Raw genomic sequence first — 19202 nt, forward strand, 5'->3', positions numbered from 1 at the left:
GGTCATGATAGGTACTATATACAACAATAACTTATATTTATATGCCTTCAACATAATATGATTTTCTAGACAGGTTTCTCACAAGAAACAATTAAGTTTATTTACAGGACTTCAGCAGCAGTTACATGCTCCATCAAGGTCCACAACTAGACACAAGACTCCATCCCTAAGGTTCCCCGCCCTTCGGGCTAATTTGTTGACATTGTCACGTGACACTACACTGTACAATAAGCCTTAAAGCTACAGTCACTACATTCCTTAAAGCTACAGTTACCACAGTCCTCCACCTTTTTTTTTACAATTTATATTTACAAGCACAACCACATTCATGACATTATAAATATACACACGAGTTATTCAATTATAAGTTCAGTCTCCCAGGTGGTTTCCTGATATGGGTGGAACATCATAGCTACAGGATTTTAGAATCTCTTACTGAATCTTCATATTCTGGAACCGCAGCAACATCAGGTACCTCTGTAGGCACAGGCAGTTCAGTGTTTTCCCTCTGACAGAGACATCTGATATGTCAATCCTTGGTTGATCAATCACAACGGGGAAAACAGATTCTATAATGGTTACAGGTGGAACATTGGTTTGTTGGGGTATCTCCCTTCATCTCAAATGATCCACGTGCTTTTGGGTGATCCGGCCCTCCCCTTTTACGTGGTACAACAATGGTCTGGTCACAGAAACTGTTACACCAGGTAACCAATTGATCCACTACCGAAGTTTCGTACAAATACTGTTTCACCGACAGTAAATTCCCGCTCTTGACTATGCAAATCATGAGTCACTTTTTGATTCCCTTGACTATTCTCTACCTTCCCCTCCAAATTGGGAAGCACCAGGCTTAATCTCATACGAAGGCAGCGCTTCATAAGTAATTCTGAAGGTGTTGAACCTGTATTAGTGTGGGGTTCGTTCTATAGTGAAACAGGAAACGTGAAAGTTTAGTCTCCAATGATCCTCCCGATAATATTTTCACTCAACTTTAAAAGTTTGTACTGCTCTCTTGGCCAATCCATTAGACGACGGATGATACGGTGCTGTCTTTACGTGTTTGACACCATTTCGGCACACAAGTCTTTGAAATTCAGCACTAGTAAATGCAGTACCATTGTCCGAGACAATGACATCTGGCAATCCATGTATAGAAAACCTTTGGTGTAACCTTTCTATAGTCGCACCTGACGTTGGCGATCTAACTTCGTACGCGTCTAACCATTTGGAATGTGCATCAATTAGTAATAGAAACATGGTGCCTAGAAATGGACCTACATATATGCAGTCAAGGTCCACCAGGCCATTCCCACGGGTGCAGTGGGGCTGCAACAGGCAACTTCTGTCGTTGCTGGTACTGGAGACAGTGTTTAACCACTATTTCTATATCACTGTCTATACCTGGCCACCAAATTTAGCTCCTTGCAAGCATTTGCATTTTGGAAATTTCAGGATGCGTGCTATGCAACTCATAGCATGCGGTTAAGAGCGGTTCCCTTCCTTGTGAAGGAATGATGCACTCGTGCACCCCATAATAGTATACCATCCTGACTACTCCATTCATTCCTTTGAGTGAAGAATGGCTTCAATTCTTCGGGGAATGGTTCCTGGGACCATCCTTTCAATACTTGGTCTCGTTCTCTAGACAAGACCGGATCATGGTTCGTCCAGTTTATTATTTGCCTTGCGCCTACTGGCAAAGAATCGAGGAAATTCATTGCTAATACAATCTCTTTGGGAGTTGGAGCATGTTCAGTGCTCTCCTGCAAAGGAAGGCGACTTAGGGCATCTGCATAGGTTATATGCATCACTGGTCTGTGCATAAAGGTATATTCATATGCTGATAAAATCAAAGCCCATCTTTGAATTCTTGCGGAAACTATGGGAGGGATAGCTTTCTCTTCGCAAAACAGACCCAAGTGCGGTTTGTGATCAAATACTATAGTAAAGCGTCGGCCATGTGAATACTGATGGAATTTTTTAACTCCAAAAATAATCAATAATCTTTCTTTCTTGATTTGTGAGTAACCCTTCTCGGCCATAGAGAGGATTCTGGATACATAGCCTATTGGCCTTTCTGAACCGTCATCCATCTTGTGAGATAGTACCACTCCCATGCCATACGAGAAGGTGTTGCAAGTTAGCACCAATTCTTTTGTCGGGTTGTAGTGTACTAATAAGTTCGAAGAGTGCAAGAGCTGTTTAACTTTCGTGAAGGCTTCTTCTCGAGGTGACTTCCAAGACCAATGTTGGTTTTTCTTTAATTATGAGTGTCGAGGGGCTAGGACCATTGATAAGTTGGGTAGGAGTCAACCATAATAATTTACCATAACCAAGAATGACTTGAGCTCTGAGACATTTGTAGGCGAGGGTGGCTCCTTAATAGCTTTAACTTTTTCTTCTACCGGGTGTAACCCTTGGGCATCCACCCTGTGGCCCAAGTAAAGGACTTCACTTGCCTGAAAGGTGCACTTTTTCTTTTTCAAGCGCACCCCTGCTTCCAAGAATCTTTTTAAGACTTTATCCAAGTTAGCCAAGTGTTCTGCTTTTGTTAACCCAGTTATTAGGACATTGTCCAAGTAGACCACGACTTGAGATAGTCCTTGCAGCAAGCTCTCCAGCGTCCTCTGGAAAATCACACAGGCCGGAGAAACACCAAAAGGCAGATGCGTGTATTGAAACAACCCTTTATGTGTGTTTAAGGTTACAAATCCTCTGGATGTATCATCCAGTTCCAGCTGCTGATATGTGTGATTCATATCTAATTTAGTGTAAGTTCTCTCTCCTGCTAATTTGCATACAGATCCTCGATCCTGGGGATAGGGTTCTTGTCCAACTTGGTAGCCTTGTTTACTGTTAACTTGTAAATGATCCGGTTTTAAGATTGGGACTATGGTTGCTACCTATTCTGAAAATTGAATCAGCTGAATAATATCCAGCTTCTCTAAACAGTTTAATTCAGTGTCAACCTTCTTTCTCAGGCATAAGGCACAGGCCTGGCTTTTAAAAAACAAAGAGTTGCTTCAGAGTTAACATAGATCTTAGCCTGCCCTTGACTTTCCCCAGTTCCTCTCTTGCCATAGTTCTTTGGCAGCTCTAGCCGTGCTCCAGCTCTCAGCTGGAAAATTTCAGACCAATTTAGTTTAATTTCTTTCAACCAATCACAACCTAGAAGGCTTGGTCCTTCACCTTCCACTACAATCACAGGGAGCTTTGCTGTCTGGTGCTTTTAATAAACAGGTACAGTGGTAATATCTTTCACTTGTATGGCTTCACCAGTGTACGTTTTCAATTTGGCTGAAGTCTGCTCCATATTCAGATGTTGAATACCCTTGTTTAAATATTTGAATGTGTGCTCCCCCCCACTACAGTGGTTGATGCACCGGTATCCTCTTCCATAATCAAAGGTTTTTCATTGACCTGCAGAGTACAGTGATTGGCTCTGTTTTCCCTACTTTCACATTAAATAGAGAATAAACATCAGAATTAGTGGTTTCTGGATCTTCCACATTATGTACTTCGATCAGTTTAGTTTTCTGCCTGCGAATCTGTCTCAATCTTGCTTTACACTGCTTCACTTTTTGCCCACTTTTATGACAATAATGGCACTCCACCTCTTTAAAACGGCAAGTTGCAGGGATATGGTTACTTCCACGTCGGTAACAATTCATTTTCAGATTTGTTGCTGAGCTATCTCCTGTATATTTTTAAATTTTCAGGTAGCAGGGACTGTCTCCTACTTTGCGGCCGACTCCTGACTTTTGTGCCACACCCAGCAGTCTGTTCCTGCCCCAACTGGAAAATGGCGCCGTCCTTGCATCTGTAAGGCCTACGGATCCTGCTCGGTGCTTCCATCGCAAGTGTTATTTCCAATGCTCTTTTAAAATCGATATTTACATCAGCTAATGGCCGTCATTGAATGGTATCATCGTGCACACCGCAGACCAAACGATCCCTTAACATATCGTTTAGGGTCACCCCGAAATCACAATGTTCAGTTAGCTGTTTCATCTTCATTATGTATGTTGCGAAGGTCTCCCCTGGAGCTCTTACTCTTGAATTAAATTTGAACTGTCTGCATGATTACGAAAGGTTTGGGTTGAAAATGACACTTAACGAGGTCTTTGAATCAGGAGCGCTCGGGGCCATCAAACTACAGATTAAGTTATAAATTTTACTCCCACAGACACTTAGGAGAATTGCTTTCCTTTTTTCCTCCACCGTTATTTCGTTTGCTTGGAAAAAGAAACCGAGGCGTTCTATATATTGATTCCAATCCTCTGTGGATGAGTCGAAGGGGTTGAGCCTGCCAAAAAGTGGCATGCCTGGTGAGTATATTTTCCCTTTCTTCTGTTTAAAACAAGATACTCACATTCACTGGGCGAGGGACAGCGCCGTAACCAATTTATCCTTGTCGCCAGTTGTTATGGACTTGATTTTCCAGATAGGTTTCTCATAAGAACCAGTAAACTTTATTTACAGTGCTTCAGCAGCAGTTACATGCTTCCATCAAGAACCACAACTGGACACAAACTCCACCTCTAAGGTTCCCCGCGCTTTGGGCTGATTTGTTTACACTGTCATGTGATATTACAAAGTACAATAAGTCTTGAAGCAACAGTCACTACATTCCTTAAAGCTACAGTTACTACACCTAGGCACTTCAAAGAAGCATTATACAATAAAATATAACACTGTGCCACATAAGGAGATATTAGGCCAGATGACCTGAGGTCAAAGAGGTAGGTTTTAAGGAGCATCTTAAAGGAGGAAAGTGGGGTAGTGAGGTAGAGAGGTGGAGAGGTATAGGGAGGGGATTCCAGATCTTAGGACCTGGGCAGCAGAAGGCACTGCCATGAATGGTAGAGTGATTCAAATCAGGGTGCTTAAGTAGTCAGAATTAGATGAGTGCAGATATCTCTGAGGGTTGAGGGGTTGGAGGAGATTACAGAGATAAGGGAAGGAGCGAGGACATTGAGGAATTTAAAAAAAAAAGAGAATTTTAAAATCAAGAAGCTGCTTGAGCATTTTTTAAAAACTTTTTATTTGTCACTTTTTATTCATCCCTCTCTTAATCCCTTCTTTCTTTCCCTCTCTTTTTTTCACTTGCTGTGGATGAATTAAATCTAATTTATACTTCCGAGTTTAGACTCTATATGGGTCAGCGAGGATCCTTCAATTTGATTGCTTGAAGATCTATTCTGATTTGTGCCTTGTTCACACATGGCACAGATCCCCCAAGATCCATTCCTTCACTGCTGACTGCAAATTCTGCACCTTTGTCTTTTTCCTACTGACTTTAGCTGTTCGATGGTGTGATGGAAGTAATCCCATTCAGATCAATGGAAGAGTGAAGAAAATCAATGTGGGGAGATGTATTTTTTGGGTAAAAGCAAAATATTGCAGATGCTGGAAATCTGAAATAAAATCAGAAAATGCTGGAAAAACTCAGCCGGTCTGGCAGCATCTGTGGAGAGAGAAACAAGTTAACGTTTCGAGTCCGTATGATTCTTCTTTAGAGCTAAAGAAATTTTTTTTGGGTCTGTGCTGCATTCTTTTGTGGTGGAAGTTATATTTATGAGGGGAGTAGCCTCTATACCTCAAGAAAGTTAATTGACAAATTCTCTTGTCAAAGGAACTGCAGTTTCAATTACTCTCAATTATTTAAAAACAGCCTATTTGGAGTGGTCAATGTATGTGGCTTGATGGACCATAGAATGAACAAATAAACTTTCTATTATTGTTGTTTCATTAAAGGGGAAATGTTGCAAGAAGACAGTAACACCTAGATATTAACACCATTTCACAACGGGAACTGGGATCAGCTTGGGCATGGTATGTCAGACAGAGACTATGGACCAGATTGATGAAAATGGTGGACAAGCCAGGAAATCCTAAGTCCCACCCCTGAACATGTCATTTTCTATTTTCATGGGGGTGGGACTGCAGTCAGGCTGGGGTTCTTGCATGCACGCTTTATATTGGCAGCTGGCCATTTAAATCATCAGCTGCCTCCACTGAAGTGGGATTTTGGTAGGCCAAGAGTATGAAAACTAACGTGTGCAGATTAGACCAGGTAAGAGCTGGTCTGAACTTGCTTGGATTTGTTTGGATACTCAGGCTAACCCTTTGGAGAGGTAAGGTACTCTTTGTGATAGGTAAGGTGCCCTTTGGGATTGTTAAAAGTAAACATGATTGTGTATTAAAGTGCATAAACGGGGTGGGGGGGGGATGGATGTGGGACCGGAGGCTGTACAGGTTGGCATGGATGCGACATGGGTACTGTGAGGGGGGATGAGAGGTGAGGGCTGGAGGACATTTTTTTGGTTTAACCATTTTTTTCTTGTTGAATTCAACGAAGTGCTGGAGCTCAGTCCGCTTCTGCACGTGGCAGCCTCTGCACTCGTTCCCAGGGGTGGCGGGCCTGGCTTCTAATCCAGCTCGCTACCCCAGAATGAGAATTGGAACTGCGGGCCACCATTTTTAAAGGTTGGGTTTGCAGGGTCTGTAACTCTCCTATCTCTGCGTACCCGACCCAGCAATGAAAATCTGGGCCTATGTTGCAAACGTGAGCTCAGTGCTCAAACTTCCCATTGGGACTCATTTAAATATATCTGGTATTTACTGGGCACATATGGAGGAATTGTCAACATTTCAACACTCCACCCTGCTCTCATGCCCACATGTCCGTCCTTGGCTTGCTGCATTGTTCCAGTGAAGCTCAGTGCAAACTGGAGGAACAGCACCTCATCTTCCGACTACGCACTTTACAGCCTTCTGGACTGAATATTGAGTTCAACAATTTTAGATCATGAACTCTCTCCTCCATCCCCACCCCCTTTCCGATCCCCCCTTTCTTTTTCAATAATTTAGATAGATTTTTCTTTTCCCACCTATTTCCATTATTTTTAAATGTATTTCCATCCATTGTTTTATCTCTACCTTTTAGCCTATTTCGATCCCTTCCCTTCACCCCACCCCACCCCCATTAGGGCTATCTGTACCTTGCTTGTCCTGCTTTCTACCCTTAATTAGCACATTCCTTAGATAACATCACCACCTTCAACACCTCTGTCCTTTTGTCTGTGACATCTTTTGGCCATCTCCACTTATCACTGGCCCTCTATCCAGCTCTACCCTCCCCCCTTAAACCAGCTTATATTTCACCTCTTTTCTATTTTTACTTAGTTCTGTTGAAGAGTCATATGGACTCAAAACGTTAACTGTGTTCCTCTCCACAGATGCTGCCAGACCTGCTGAGTTTTTCCAGGTATTTTTATTTTTGTTTTGGAGGAATTGTGTTGGACATAGGGCCAAAGGGGACATATGAGTGCTTCTGTCCATGTTGACCATAGCTGTGTTGGTAGCACACTTGTCTCAAAGTTAGAAGGTTGTACATTCAAGTTCCACTCCAGAGACTTAAGCACCAATTCTAGGCAAACACTCCAGCAGTGTACGCACTACCGAGGATGGTACTGTGTTATTGAAAGTGCCGTCTTTGGATCAGATGTTTAACTGAGATTCTGCCCTCTCAAGTGGATGTAAAAGAAATTATGGCATTATTTTGAAGAAGAGCAGGTGAGTTCTTGCCAGTGATAGAAACAAAAAACTGCGGATGCTGGAAATCCAAAACAAAAATAGAAATACCTGGAAAAATTCAGCAGGTCTGGCAGCATCGGCGGAGAAGAGCACTGCTCTTCTCCGCCGATGCTGCCAGACCTGCTGAGTTTTTCCAGGTATTTCTATTTTTGTTTTGAGTTCTTGCCAGTGTCTTGGCCAATACTAATCCCTCCTTCAACATCACTAAAACAGATGCTTTGACCACTATTACATTGCTATTTGTGGGAGTTTACTCTGCACAAGTCGTCCATTGTGGTTCCTACATTATATCAGTGACTATAATTTAAAGCACTTTATTGACTGTAAAATGCTTTGGGAAGTCCTAAGATTGTGAAACATGGTATGACAATGCAAGTCTTTATTTGTTCCATTGAAGCGCTGGTACAGCAAAAAGCTCTGTGCCTGGAATAGATTTAGCTGCTTTTACCTGTTCATTGAAGATCGATTTTATTAGTGACAACTGCATTTAAATACTAAAGTATTTTAAATCCATTATTCCATCCAGTAGTAAAAATTTGAAGATTTCTTATATTCTTGATTACTTTAACATATCAACCCCTGAGCAGGACAGGCTGGTGAAATGGGCAGACACATGGCATATGAAATTTAGAATACAAATGTGAGTGATACATTTTTTAGGAAGAAAGAGGAGGTAAAATGAAGTATATGGTACAGTTTTAAAGGGGGTGCAGGAACAGAGAGACCAACACAAATCTTTGAAGGTGGCAGAAAAAGTTGAGAAGGCTGTTTAAAAAAGTGCTTGAGACCCTTGGTTTTATTTATAGAGGCATGGGCTACAGAGGCAAAGAACGTATGCTGGCTCTTTATCAAATTGGTTAGGCTGGAGCATTGTGGCCAATGTTGGGCACTACACTTTAAGAAGAATGTACAGGTTTTGGAGAGGGTGCAGAGAAGATTGACTAGAATGGTAGCAGGGATCAAGGACTTCAATTATGTGGAAGGACTGGAGAAGCTGGGTCTATTCTCCTTACAGCAGAGAACGTCAAAAGGTGATTTGACAGAATTGTTCAAAATCAGGAAGAGCTTTGATAGAGTAGGTGAGGAGAATCTGCTTGCAGTGGCAGAAGGTGTGATGACCAGAGGTCACAGATGTAAGGTAATTATCAAAAGAACCAGAGGTGACATGAGGAAAACGTTATTTGCGTAAACTTTCAAAAGAGAATTGAATAAATACTTGAAGCAGATTTGCAGGGCTTTGGGAAAGAGCAGGGGAGTGGAACTAATTGGATAGCTCTTCCAAAGAGCCAGCACATGCACAATAGACTGAATAGCCTCCTTTTACACTGCATCATTCTATAATTCTAATATTAGTTCACCTATCAGGAAAATCTTCATAAATTATCCATATCCTTATTACTTTTTCTAAATCGATAATCATTTCAGGAAAGGCAACCTGATTCTGATTCTAATTTTACTTCGTGTCAAGCTAGTGAATTGCATTCCTTACAGTCAGAATTCATAAACACTATTAAAATGCCCCAGCTGTGGTTCACTCTGATCTTGCACAGAAGTCACTTCGTACTTGAGATTCTATTCATTTAGTTTAGTCACCAGCTGTCACTTTTCACAAGACTTCCATCTTAGAAAATGGAATCCATAATCAGCTTAAGAATCCTCTTTAAAAATTATTTTCAAAGAGGTGCCAGCGTTTGCAATGTTAAGCTGTAAAGCAATTTTTAATGACTACCTGAAGATAACGTTTTTGTCATTTGGAAAGTAGTAGGACTTAATCTCCTTCATCGAAAAGCTGCTGTAGACAGTATCACTTGCCAGAGAAAGAAGAGGATAGCTGGAGCCAATCAAACGTAATCTCCATTTACCAGGGGGTACTGGGAAGCTCCCTGTTTGGGCTTCAGCCATGAATGTATAGCCACCCTATATATATATATATAAAAAAACACTGTTTACAGTTTTAGGCAGCCATTTATGATTCAGATTTTTGTTAATTCGAATAAAATATTTGCACAGTCAAAGAGCAGATTTAGAGAAGTAAATTTTGCACAAAAGAATACATTGGTGATCAGATCTCTATCAAGTGGATATACCTACCGAGTTTTTAGTGTACATGTGTGGAGCTACTTTTTGAAAAACCCTGGGAATTTCCTCTCCTGTATCATTATTGATCACATGAAGAACACAAACTGGCAACGCAGAGTAAATCTTCGGTACTATCAGCATGTCCTCAGGCACATGAAAGATCTCTCTGCAGATAGAATAAAGTTCAGGTAGTTAAAGCACTGCTAAGTGAAAGCAAAGGCAACAAAAATAGTTTATCTGTGGCACTGGGCTCAAATATCAGGGGCTATCTTGTAAGATGATGGGCATAGTTTGGTAGGTCTTATTAAGGTAATTGTAGTCTTAGATAGCTCAACGATAAATATTTATTAACTACCAGAAAGTATATAAGGTCCAAGCGAGGAGCTATCTCCATGCTTGCTTCTACACACGGTTCTGTCCAACACTACACTGACCCCTAGATGTGGCTCATGTGTTCTCTCACATCACTGTGGGGAGGTACTGTACTGTACTGGGACTCCATTAACTCGTTAGGTGCCAGACCCTTATACTAGACCTCCCCCAAGTCTTTATCTAACGTATTTACGAGTTATTCCATTTTACCCCATGTATTTACATTATTACTACTACCCCATCTCCCCCCAAGTCTCTGAGTTCATAGGTTCAGGTGGTCTGGAGGCCTTATAACTTTTCCATATCTTGTTCTCACCACTGTCGGAGGAGTGGTAGACTCTGTCGCTGCAGGTAAATCGGAGATTGTTCTGGCATTGGGGTGTCTTTTCATCCTTTTTTTCCTTTTCTTCTGTTTTTTAGGCATTGAATTGCTCTTTGTCGATTTCGCAATTGTTGTGATAGATGACTGTTGGTTTATCCTGCTCTTTACAGGGTGGATGAACTCCTAGCTTGTCTCTATAGTGTTTTCTTTCCTTCTTCCATCATTTGGCTCGCCATGACCCACGTGACGATGGATGGTGGCTCTTAATGTTGTGAGGGTATGACTTAGTAGTGAGTTCACCTTTGTATTTGGCTTTGGTGTGCTGTCATCAATGGATATATGCTACTCAGTTCCAGCATCCTTTGTGGCACTCTCATGCTGGCTGGGGATTGCAGTGTCTGCTCTGTGATCTCAGGGTTTATCTCTCCAACTGGTGTTGGAGCCGGAGGTTGAGGGTTTTCTCGTTATTTGTTCCTCTCTTTACTGTCATCTACTTGAGGTGTTATGCTAACCATCTGAGTGGTTGGCTGGTCTGACCAATGAGGGTTTTCTGACACCTGTAACGAAAGTAGGCAAGCCTGCTCTGCAAAGAGAGAAGGCAACTCAGAGCTGATGTCCCAGTCAGGATACTCTTTCTTGTTTGAGTTCTCAGGAACTTACAGTGGTTGTTTTGACATCTTCTGCTGTTTTGAGGAGATTCAGGGCTACATAGGCATCTCTGCTCAAGGGAGAAAAAGACTGGTTACTGATGATGTACATCAACTCAGAGATTTGTTTGCCGCCATATCTTAATGGTTTCTGAATCATGCCTATGACTGGAAGTTGGATTCCTCTGGGCCCATAAAGTGGTGTGTCTGTTGTTCGTAGCCAGAGGTCTCTCAGCCACAGTTCTTTGTTCAACAGGACCATAACAATGGCTCCCATATACAATTTAAAGTTTGAGAGATAGCCATTAACTAAGATGTCTGCATTTTAGAACAAAAATCCAGGATCTTGGATCTCATCCAATAAGTACTGTTGTGTCCTTTTGGTGTGTTGTCTTGATCTTGTGAATCCTCTTGGGATCTTCTGTGCATTTTGATGTTTTAGCTTCCCGGAAGTGGCCTTTTTGGTTACATTGTAGGCATTGGGCTGAAATTGCTGGACAATATTCACACCTGTGGGGGCGCTTTGCTCCACAGCGCTGGCACGGTCACTCTACTGGTCAGATAAGGTATTGCTTCCCTTGACCTGGAGTGTCCTTGTTTTTGTGCTGTTTCATTAACTGGACAATGGTGTTTACATTATACCATGGTCTGCTTTCTCTCCTTAATATCTGTGCTGCAAACAGATTTCAGATTGCCTGACAATCTGGATGGTCTTCTCAAGGGTTAGGTCCTCCTTCACTTGAAGCATGTCTGACAGTGCATCGTCCGCCACTCCTACAGCTATTCTATCCCTGATTAGCTCAGATTTCAGGTCACCTGTAATCACAGCCTTCAGTCATTCTATACATAATGAAGGAGTCGACAGGTTCTCCTGGCTGCTGGACATGTTTATTAAATTCAGTCCTTTCAAGGATTTTGTTACTTCTAGGTTAAAGTAAACATCGAATGATTTTAAAACATCAACAAAATTTGCAGATGATTCATTGATTCCTTGTCTAGCTAGTATACCATTGGCTACTAGGCCTACCGAATAAAGCTGTATGTAAACTTGTTCAGCTTCAGTCGTTTTATCCAGACCTGAAGCAATCATGTATCTCAGGAATCTCTTTCTCCAGCATCCCCAATTTTGTGATTGATCTGGGCTTTGGAGAAGTCCAAATTGATCTGGAAGAGCGGGCTATCGAGCCATGGTTAAAATTTTTTAAGTTACAGGTTCAGCTTTAAGAGGTTTCTGAAAGTCCAAGATGGTGCTGCCACACGCTTCTGCACAAAGGGTTTTCCCGCGCATGCTGGTTTTGGTGGGCTCCTACAGTAATGGTGCTCACGACCTCAGCGTTTAAATTCTTTGAACAATGCCTGTCTGGATCAACTGCTTAGTGTCCTCCCTGTTTTAGCGCAATGTTCTCAGGTTCCTGACGTATCGAATCCGGCTTTTGCTGGGTTTTTAAAGCTGCCTACTCAGTAGTGATTAATTTTGAATTAATTATTTATTTTTCTTTGCTCAGAATGAGCTCAGCTGCCTCACGTTTAGGTGCCAACTCGGGAATCGGGTTTCTCGGACTGCGATTTAAATGGCAATGACAGCGGAAGCAGAAGTGTCTTCAGCTGTCTAGCTCGAAGTTCTGGAACCCCATCCCTAAATCTCTCCAGCGCATGACACATGCTTTCCCTCTTTAAAACTTACCCCTATGATCATACATTTGGTCATCCCATCTATTATCTCTTTATTATGTTTGGCACAATTTTCGTCTTATCACGCCTCTGTGAAGTATGGGATGTTTTTCTACATTATGGGTATACAAGTTGCTGTGTTGAGGGTGCTGGAGTCAGCAGTAAGGGAATGGAGTTTATAGGGGGTGCCTAAAGCAATTGCTTATGCATTGATGATGTGCAGTAGAAGTGAGTTGTGATTCATTCTTCAGATGATATCAGACTGTCAACCTGACAATGTCGAGGCTGTCATGGTGGACAGGTGGAGGTAGCTTTCATCAGTGTACATACAGGGCTGGATTTTGCTGTTCTGATGTTGGGTTTCTGAAAATGGCAATGAGGGGGACCTTAAATTTAAATTTCCAAATGATTCCTGCTGGCTGCCATTTTAAGCAGTGCAGAAATTGTGGTGGGTGGTGACCCAGCGTGCACTCAAAGTGATGTCAGGTTCAGTCTTTTAAATGCCTGCCCAAATTTCAAATTTCCTTGAGATTGATATTTTCAGTGAGGTAGGTGGGTTCCTGAAGACCACGTGAAACAAGCCACGGTGCTTTTAGGGAGGGAGTTCCAGGATTTTGACCAAGCGACAGTGAAGGAATGGTGAATTACTTCCAAGTCAGAATGGAAGGGACTGGAAGGGATTTTGCAGGTGGTGGTGTCCTCTTACATCTGCTGCCCTTGTCCTTCCAGGTGGTAGAAGTAGCAGGTTTGGAAGGTGCTGTCGAAGGAGCCCTGGCGAGTTGCTGCAGTGCATCTTGTAGATGATACACACTGCTGCCACTGTGCATCAGTGGTGGAGGGAGTGAATGTTTAAGGTGGTGGATGTGATGCCAATCAGATGGGCTGTTTTGTCCGGGATGGTGTTAAGCTTTTTGAGTGTTGTGGGAGCTGCACTCATCCAGGCAAGTGGAGGGTATTCCATCACACTCCTGACTTGTGTCTTGTAGATGGTGGACAAGCTTTGGGGAGTCAGGAGATTAGTTACTCGCTGCACTCTTGTAGCCACAGTATGCATACACATAAGACTACTTTATCCAATACTTTTTGGCATTCAACAATATTGAGAATCTGATATTAATGTTTCATCTGGACCTGGTGCTTTGATTTATACAAAGGTCCAGACATCTGCTGAACACATGCCTGACTTCTTTGACTGAATGTCCACAGGCTGGATTTTATGGACCCCTACTGGTCGTATTTTTGGCAGGGGTGAGGGGGTGACATACAAGCCCACCCCTGACCTGTTCCCCATAAAATAGTTGGCGTGTGAATGCCGAAATTGGTAGTCTGCCTACATAATTAATAAAATAATTAATATTACAATTATTAATATTAATTAATAATTGGGCTTGTTAAGAGGATTACACTGCCCATGCCGTAATACTGATGGGAGTGGGAAGGCTGCTTTTTTTTTAACCCAACTGATTAAAAGGCAGGAAGGAAAGGGAGGCCATGTGGAAAATTGCCCAGGTATGTCCTGTACATAAAAAGCAGGACAAATCCAAACTGGCCAATTACTGCCCCACCAGTCTACTCTTGATCATCAGTAAAGTAATGGATGGGGTCATAAACAATGCTATCAAGCGGCACTTGCTTAGCAATAACCTGCCCACTGACGCCCAGTTTGGGTTCCGCCAGGGCCACTCAGATCCTGGCTTCATTACAGCCTTGGTTCAAACATGGACAAAAGAGTTAAACTCCCTCCACCACCAACGCACGGTAGCAGCAGCGTGTACCATCTACAAGGTGCACTGCAGGAATTCACCAAGGCTCCTTAGACAGCACCTTCCAAACCCACAACCACCACCACCTAGAAAGACAAGGGCAGTGGATAGATGGGAACACCATCACCTGGAAGTTCCCATCCAAGTCACTCACCATCCTGACTTGGAAATATATCGCTGTTCCTTCACTGTCGCTGGGTCAAAATCCTGGAACTCCCTTCCTAACAGCACTGTGGGTGTACCTACACCACATGGACTGCAGCAGTTCAAGGAGGCAGCTCACCACTACTTTCTCAAGGGCAACTAGGGATGGGCAATAAATGCTGGCCTAGCCAACGAAGCCCACATCCCATGAATGAATTTTAAAAAATGTCCTTTGGGGGATGCCTTGTGTGAATCAGGGGACCTTCGCCCGACACCACAAAGATGTTACACCCCTTTGTCACTTCTTGCCTAGCCACCAAAACCTGATCTCCCACTCCCCTCCCTAAGCTTCCTGAAACCACGCTGTCCAAGAACTTACGTATTTCTGGTGGTCAGGTCATCTTCATTGCAGGGCCTACTTGTAGTCCCAGCAGTGCCCACTACTAAGTTCTGGCACTGCTGGAAGGTGGGGTATCCTTCCACTAAAGGACAAAAGTCCTATCTTCACCTTCTCAAGGTCGCCTGGTGCCAGCTATGGCTGTGGGGTGGTCTTGTTTAATGTTGGTCGGTTCATGATTGACATTTCTTCCAACGGAGTGAGCAGCATGGCCCCTCCCTCCTTAAATTCAGCCTCATCTATTGAGTCTTTGAAAAAAATGAACAGATGGCCATCTAATAGTCGCTTGGCAGTACAGAACTTGAGTATTGCTGGAAAATGAGATATGCTGTCAAAGCTTTCAGTCTTGCACTCATCAGGACAGAAACACAAGAATACCAAATTACAAAGGGAGCAACAAATTTATTTTGCATGAGAAAATGGTGCAGATTGGGTTGGCAAATGGATTCCGATTGGTAGAGGTGTTGTCGTGGACAATGCATCAGGGAATAGTTATCACCTAACCTTTTGTTTAAATTCAAACCATGCAAGTCGACTCTGGCTGCTGAGGCATTGCCATGGGGAATGCACCAGGGAACAGTTGTCTAAGCTTTTGTTTAGTTGAAAAAGGTGCAATGCCTGGACATGTTCTGTTTGTTTGCAGAGGAGAGAGCCCTGTGTATGAATATATGTAGCAAGTGTAAGTGAGCCACATTGCAGGCGCTAGTAATCTTAAATTGGTTGTTAGTGTAATTCTTAACACACTTGGGATTGTTCAGTCAGTGTTGTCCAATCACAGAGTCACATCTAATATTGGACACTATGTTCTGAGTATTGCAAGCATGGACTAATTGAATATTGTCAGTAGTCTGCCTGTTGTGAGCAGCCGAAGGGATGCGCTGTTTGATACAGTCCACCAGTTATTGGTACATACGGCTTACATACCTGGCATCACACCAGCACTGAAATTCATACACCACCTTATTAATTTGTGTGGTAGACAGAGGGCTGAATCTTCCGCTCGGCGAGCAGGGGCAAGGCCCACTCGCCGAGGCATAAAATGACGTTTGGTGACATCAGGCGTGCGTCCCGACGTCATGGCGCATCATTCAGACTTTCAGTTCGGCAGGCACACACTTGAGTCGGCTGTGCGCCCGCCGAACTGTCAAAGGCCAATTAAGGCCATTTAACTCTCAATTAAAGTCATTAACGGAGCTGCCCGTGCAACCTTAAGGTTTGGCGGTTCAGGCAAAAAGCCCAGGCAGCCTTCGCATTTTTCATGGAACCACATCCACGGGCGGGATGAAGTTTCATGAATGATTTTAAATTTTGACAAAAATTTTTATTGAAATTAATACACATGTCCCAGCTCATGTGACAGTTTCACATGAGGGGACATGTCATAAAAAATTTTCTTGCCACTTTATTAACCTTTTTGGATTTAAAACTAATCTCCCTGAGGTACTTCTGTAAAATGGCGGTGCGGTGCAGGTCGGGTCCGCGCCTCCCTGCGCCCGATCCTGCCCAGCCTGCTCGACAGGCAGAAAATTCTGTCCAGAATGTCACTTTGGCTTGACAGCAGCATCTTGTAAGTGGAGAATACCACTTGTGTTGCTACTGCATAGTAACCATGTGAAATGGCTAACTTCACCTGTTGCTCATAGTTATGAGACACCTCACACCTCCAAGGCATTCTGAGGGAGACTGGGCACTTCTCAGGACTGAAAGTAACGACTTTAGGTCCATTCATGAGTTTGCATGATATGCAGTGAACAATGATCTTATCAGGGTAGTCACTATCCCGCAGGATAGCTTTGATGTGCCCAATTTCGGCATCAAGCTTGCACAGTCAGCAAATGGCTCAGGTTTTATTTATGAGGTTGCCAATAAGGCCAATCCTATAGCGCGTGAAGCTGTAGGAATCCCAATGTGTATATTGACCAGTGAAGGTAGGCTTGTGGCAAACAGTATTAGAGAATCCATTAGTAGATTTCTCAACTAGCACATCGAGGAAAAGGAGCTCATTAGATTGCTCCATTTCAAGGTGAATTTGAGTGCGGGGTGGAGATCATTAAGGTGTATAAGGAAATTCTTACATGCAGCTCCAGATTGAACTATAGCAAACGTATCATCCACATATCAGAAATATGCAAGGGATAGGAGGTTAGGGGTCATTCCATCTAAGGCATGTTTCTTGTGGAAACCAATGAAAATGTTAGCGAGAGCTGGGCCTAGAGGGGATCCCATGGCATGATGGATGATTTTTTTTTTAGTTCATGATCATTTCAAAGGCTTCCCAGTGTTATTATAGGACTCACGACTTCTGTATTTGATGGATACTGGGTGAATGGGTATGGAGGAAGCATGGGAGGGCACTAGAGATATGAAGGGACATGGACGATGCATGGGAGATTTGAGGGATGTAAGGAAGAGGTATGGGTGACATGGAGAGGGTATGGGTCTATGGAAGAGGCATGAAGATATGAGGGGGCATAGAAGGGGCATGGAGGCTGGGTGGTGGCTTTAGGGGTGAAGGTGAGGGGGCCTGAAAGTCATCCACAGAATTCGGCCGATGTCCTAGCGAATGGAGGAGGTCCTTCTAACCTGCTGGCCTCAGCATCTGCCCGCTTCCATTCCCAGCTTGGGCCTACTCCGGGAGGTGGTGGTTGCCTTGACTCCGGCCTGCCCCCACTCCCTGGGTGAAAACTACATGTGCATGCAGGTTCATTCAAATCTCAGGAATGCAATGTTGGAAAATGGCCTGACTCATGATTCCCCAGCTAATGATGAAAATCCGACAATAGAATTTGGTCCTTGCAATATTGATTGTCATTCTGAGTTGCTCAAGTAACCATCGTGGCTGTGAATTTCCTCCAAGCTGCAGTTCCTGCTTTGTTGCCATAACTGTTGGAAACACCAATTGCGTGTGTAAATGGTGATGCAGCGGGAGCAGCTCCAAGGAGGTTCCCATCCTAAGTTACTCTGACTGTATCCCTTTCATATGTGCTGTTAAAACAAGTGGTAAATTCTTCAAAATGGATACTTGTCCATGCATTTTGGTCCATGATACAGGTTGGATTTTATCATTAATGTAGGATATAAATTTCCAGAGAGAGTAGTGGAGGACAAAACCCTGGAATCATTTAAGAAACAACTGGGAGCTGTTAGTGCTTCCCCAACTGGTTGAACCAAGATGGACCAGAGGGCCTTCCTGATGAAATTATCTTGTAAAAACAAGACATGAAAATATTCACACCAAGATGGCGAAGGGTCAAATTTTGCATGTATCAGCTGCATAGTATTTATTCTCAATAGCATTATATTTGTTCTATTGCCCGGTGCAACGATATCAATTACAGTACGACCAAGAGCTGTAATACTGGACTGGGCACAATGTAGCAATGCACAGGAGCATTAACAATCACTGACTTAAAAGGCTCATGAACAGAAAAGAATCACTAGCTAATTATTATAATAGAAAGCAATTTTATGACGAGTTCTGCAAGTAGACTCAGATAAAACCCTCAAGTATGTCACCAAAGAGTGCAATTTCAGTTCGTACCTGAATACCACAAACCAGAAGTTGGGAGGCTGATCACCGTATGAGGTTGTGTAATCAGCATATACTGTTTTACTCCATTCATCTTCATAAAAGGGATACATTTTTGCCAATTTTGGATTTGTATCAAACATGTATCTGGAAGATCAAAGAAAGCGCACATGAAACACAATCCCATGTTTGCACCTGCGTAGGAAAGTATACATAATACACATAGTAACTTTAAATTTATGAAACTGAGGGAATGCAATCTAACCAAAGCCCTTGATCTTCAGCAATGCAACAATTGTTTTAGATAGTGGGTTGCTCCAGGGCCTCTGCCAATAATTCTTGATTAGTTGGGGATTGGACACCTTTCTCCCCAAATTCTTGACACTGCCAATCTCATGGCCTTTATGCCCTGTCTCATCAACACATCTGAGGTCAGAAACACATTGTGCTTTAGGGTACTGACTTTGCCAAATATTTGCTCACATTAGCTATTGGAGAAAAATATACAGCCAGGAATTAAGGGCAGGAGAAACAAACCCACATCTCGCTTTTCTGTTGTACCTCAATATATCTAGTTATTTTTACACTCTAAGAACAATACTGACTAACCTAGACAAGCCTTAACTGCATCTCAGTTTTAAGTGCACCATCAATTAGTTAGCTTTCTCTCTAATTT

At 42.8% G+C, this 19202-nt stretch overlaps 1 protein-coding gene across 1 annotated transcript in view; it reads right to left on the reverse strand.

Annotated features, from left to right (window-relative positions):
- The window catches only part of LOC144689496 (androglobin-like), an 87407-nt gene that overhangs the window by 63960 nt on the left and 4245 nt on the right, over positions 1-19202 (reverse strand). Inside the window, exons 2-4 of the mRNA XM_078556632.1 lie at positions 18539-18673; positions 9694-9847; positions 9332-9519 (exon numbers count right to left, since the gene is read on the reverse strand). Of these exons, the coding sequence (XP_078412758.1) occupies positions 9332-9519; positions 9694-9847; positions 18539-18669 (473 nt within the window). The 5' untranslated portion in view covers positions 18670-18673. The remainder of the gene's footprint in view (positions 1-9331; positions 9520-9693; positions 9848-18538; positions 18674-19202) is intronic.

This window comes from Cetorhinus maximus, chromosome 14 (assembly GCF_964194155.1).
Source record: "Cetorhinus maximus chromosome 14, sCetMax3.hap1.1, whole genome shotgun sequence".
Classification (NCBI taxonomy): Eukaryota; Metazoa; Chordata; class Chondrichthyes; order Lamniformes; family Cetorhinidae; genus Cetorhinus; species Cetorhinus maximus.